General features: G+C 41.3%; 1 protein-coding gene across 1 annotated transcript in view; it reads left to right on the forward strand.

Moving 5' to 3' along the window:
* LOC124030418 (ectonucleotide pyrophosphatase/phosphodiesterase family member 2-like) overlaps positions 1–3,070 on the forward strand; it is a gene marked incomplete at its 3' end in the record, with an annotated part of 7,473 nt that extends 4,403 nt beyond the window's left edge. The window contains exons 3-7 of the mRNA XM_046341767.1: positions 54–141; positions 230–317; positions 882–1,051; positions 2,657–2,702; positions 2,931–3,070. Coding sequence (XP_046197723.1) covers positions 136–141; positions 230–317; positions 882–1,051; positions 2,657–2,702; positions 2,931–3,070 — 450 coding nt within the window. The remainder of the gene's footprint in view (positions 1–53; positions 142–229; positions 318–881; positions 1,052–2,656; positions 2,703–2,930) is intronic.
* Between the last annotated feature and the right edge of the window lie 973 nt (positions 3,071–4,043).

Consider the following 4,043-nt stretch of genomic DNA (forward strand, 5'->3'; position numbering starts at 1 on the left):
TTGTCTGATGTTGGGAAGAAGAAAAATGTTTTGCATCATGCTGTCTGTTTCAGGAAGTCTCCAGAAGGAGGAAAGAGGCACCCTGGGAAATGTGGTTTTGCAGGAGATCACGGTTATGACAACAAGATAAACAGCATGCAGGTATGTTAGTTCTATCCTCATCTTGATTTAAATGTTCTCGTTGCCATAAATGATTAATCATGACCTTTATCCTGTTCCTGTTCTTTAGACTATTTTCTTTGGATATGGACCAATGTTTAAATTCAAGACCAAAGTGCCAGTTTTTGAAAACATTGAACTATACAATGTCATGTGTGGTAAGGCATCTTCATTATTGTTTTAACTTGAGGGAGGCAAACAGTAGCACTCATCAGCCCAAACTCATACAGTAGCACTCATCAGCCCAAACTCATACAGTAGCACTCATCAGCCCAAACTCTACTACAGTAGCACTCATCAGCCCAACCACAGTAGCACCATCAGCCCAAACTCATACAGTAGCACTCATCAGCCCAAACTCATACAGCACTCATCAGCCCAAACTCATACAGTAGCACTCATCAGCCCAAACTCATACAGTAGCACTCATCAGCCCAAACTCATACAGTAGCACTCATCAGCCCAAACTCATACAGTAGCACTCATCAGCCCAAACTCATACAGTAGCACTCATCAGCCCAAACTCATACAGTAGCACTCATCAGCCCAAACTCATACGTTATGGACAGTGAAGTTGTGTTGCATTGACTTGAGGGAGGCAAACAGTAGCACTCATCAGCCCAAACTCATACGTTATGGACAGTGAAGTTTTGTTGCATTGACTTGAGATCTTACTGTAATCGTAACAATACAATACTTTATTGTCCATTTTCATGGAATAGACCTGCTTGGCCTGAACCCTGCCCCTAACAACGGGACTCATGGCAGTCTGAACCACCTGTTGAAGAGCCCGGTCCACAAGCCCACCGTGCCAGAGGAGGTGTCTAAACCCACCATCTCAGGTCCCATCATTACTCTGACCGATGACTTAGGCTGCAGCTGTGATGACAAGGTCAGCTACAGAACAGCATAGCTCTTATAGCCATAGAGATAGATACTGTAGCACTATAGAGATAGATACTGTATCACTGTAGAGATAGATACTATAGAGATAGATACTGTATCACTATAGAGATAGATACTGTAGAGATAGATACTGTATCACTATAGAGATAGATACTGTAGAGATAGATACTGTATCACTATAGAGATAGATACTGTATCACTATAGAGATAGATACTGTAGAGATAGATACTGTATCACTATAGAGATAGATACTGTAGAGATAGATACTGTATCACTGTAGAGATAGATACTGTAGAGATAGAGATAGATACTGTATCACTGTAGAGATAGACACTATAGAGATAGATACTGTAATACCATAGAGATAGATACTGTAGAGATAGATACTGTATCACTATAGAGATAGATACTGTAGAGATAGATACTGTATCACTCTAGAGATAGATACTGTAGAGATAGATACTGCATCAATTATAGAGATAGATACTGTAGAGATAGATACTGTATCAATTATAGAGATAGATACTGTATCAGATAGAGATAGAAACTGTAGAGATAGATACTGTATAAACTGCAGAGTTAGAAACTGTAGAGATAGATACTGTAGAAACTGTAGATATAGATACTGTAGAAACTGTAGAGATAGATACTGTAGAAACTGTAGAGATAGAAACTGTAGAGATAGATACTGTTTTACTATAGAGATAGATACTGTTTTACTATAGAGACAGATACTGTAGAAACTGTAGAGATAGATACTGTAGAAACTGTAGCGATAGATACTGTAGAAACTGTAGATATAGATACTGTAGAAACTGTATGTATCTCTATGGCTCCCACCACAGAACTAGAATGAGATTGTATTTTTATAGCTTTCACAGCCGTAGACAGACTGATATTGAAGCTTTAGGTTTTTATATCAACTTGATATTTGCTTCAATAAAGTAAATCCGAATGATTTCTGCATCTCAAGAAATAGACTACATGTTATTACATTGATCTGTATAGCGTGTGTGTTTGACCTATGACCTGACTGATATCTGTAGCACTGGGCATTACTACATGTTATTACATTGATCTGTATAGCGTGTGTGTTTGACCTATGACCTGACTGATATTTGTAGCACTGGGCATTACTACATGTTATTACATTGATCTGTATAGCGTGTGTGTTTGACCTATGACCTGACTGATATCTGTAGCACTGGGCATTACTACATGTTATTATATTGATCTGTATAGCGTGTGTGTTTGACCTATGACCTGACTGATATCTGTAGCACTGGGCATTACTCCATGTTGTGTATTTTACGTGTCTAAACTGGTTTCTGTGTCTGCCACTGACTGTTGTCTCTGTAATCCATAGCTGCTGTTACACGTTCTCCTGCTTTGTTTTGCTCGATTCCCTCTTCTTCTTATTTCTGTCTGTGAAGTCCTCTTGCTTCTGCAGAGATTATAAGATGTCTTTGCAAGAGATTTTCACCTTCAAATCTTTTGCAGTTGCGTTCAAAAAATAGAGGGCAGAGAGCATTGAAAGTCCCCGTTGTAAGAGGCTATAACCTGGAGTCACTGTGGCTCTGTCTCTTACAGAACAAAGTGGAAGAGCTTAATCAGAGACTGAGGCAAGCTGTCGATGGTACGTCTCTCTCTCTGGTCCACATTGTTGCTCTTATGCCTGAGTAGTAGTAATGCTAATACCTGTGTAATAACACTAATTACAGAGGACAACAATGCTGTTATTAACATGTTATTACATAGACATGTCAGTAAAGGGTTGTAATTATGTCCTATTTCTCATATCACTATTGAATATCCTCTCCAGAGTCTTGTTACCAGTTTTTAGGATGATGGTCTTCTCTTCCAGACAGCAAGAACCTCCCTCATGGTCGTCCTGCAGTTCTGTTCCGTACTAAATACAGCATCCTACACCACAGTGACTATATCAGTGGGTACAGTGACTCACTGTCTATGCCCCTGTGGACGTCCTACACAGTCTCTAAACAGGTATGTCATACAGGACACAGCCTCCTACACCACAGTGACTATATCAGTGGGTACAGTGACTATATCAGTGGGTACAGTGACTCACTGTCTATGCCCCTGTGGACGTCCTACACAGTCTCTAAACAGGTATGTCATACAGGACACAGCATCCTACACCACAGTGACTATATCAGTGGGTACAGTGACTCACTGTCTACGCCCCTGTGGACGTCCTACACAGTCTCTAAACAGGTATGTCATACAGGACACAGCATCCTACACCACAGTGACTATATCAGTGGGTACAGTGACTATATCAGTGGGTACAGTGACTATATCAGTGGGTACAGTGACTCACTGTCTACGCCCCTGTGGACGTCCTACACAGTCTCCAAACAGGTATGTCAAACAGGACACAGCCTCCTGTAGGTTTTAACTCCAACCCTGTTCCTAAAGAGGACCCTCCTGTAGGTTTTAACTCCAACCCTGTTCCTAGAGAGATACCCTCCTGAAGGTTTTAACTCCAACCCTGTTCCTGGAGAGATACCCTCCTGTAGGTTTTAACTCCAACCCTGTTCCTGGAGAGATACCCTCCTGTAGGTTTTAACTCCAACCCTGTTCCTGGAGAGATACCCTCCTGTAGGTTTTAACTCTAACCCTGTTCCTGGAGAGATACCCTCCTGTAGGTTTTAACTCAAACCCTGCTCCTAGAGATACCCTCCTGTAGGTTTTAACTCTAACCCTGTTCCTAGAGAGATAACCTCCTGTAGGTTTTCATTACAACCCTGTTCCTAAAGAGGACCCTCATGTAGGTTTTAACTCCAACCCTGTTCCTGGAGAGCAGGAGGGTATCTCTCCATGAACAGGGTTGGAGAGACCTGATCTAGTGTATTGCCAGTGACTACAGTCTATGAGTCTAAAGTTGACTACAGTCTACAGTGGTCTAACGTTGACTACAGTCTACATTGGTCTAACGTTGACTACAGTCTACAGT

Source organism: Oncorhynchus gorbuscha, unplaced genomic scaffold, assembly GCF_021184085.1.
Source record: "Oncorhynchus gorbuscha isolate QuinsamMale2020 ecotype Even-year unplaced genomic scaffold, OgorEven_v1.0 Un_scaffold_11374, whole genome shotgun sequence".
Classification (NCBI taxonomy): Eukaryota; Metazoa; Chordata; class Actinopteri; order Salmoniformes; family Salmonidae; genus Oncorhynchus; species Oncorhynchus gorbuscha.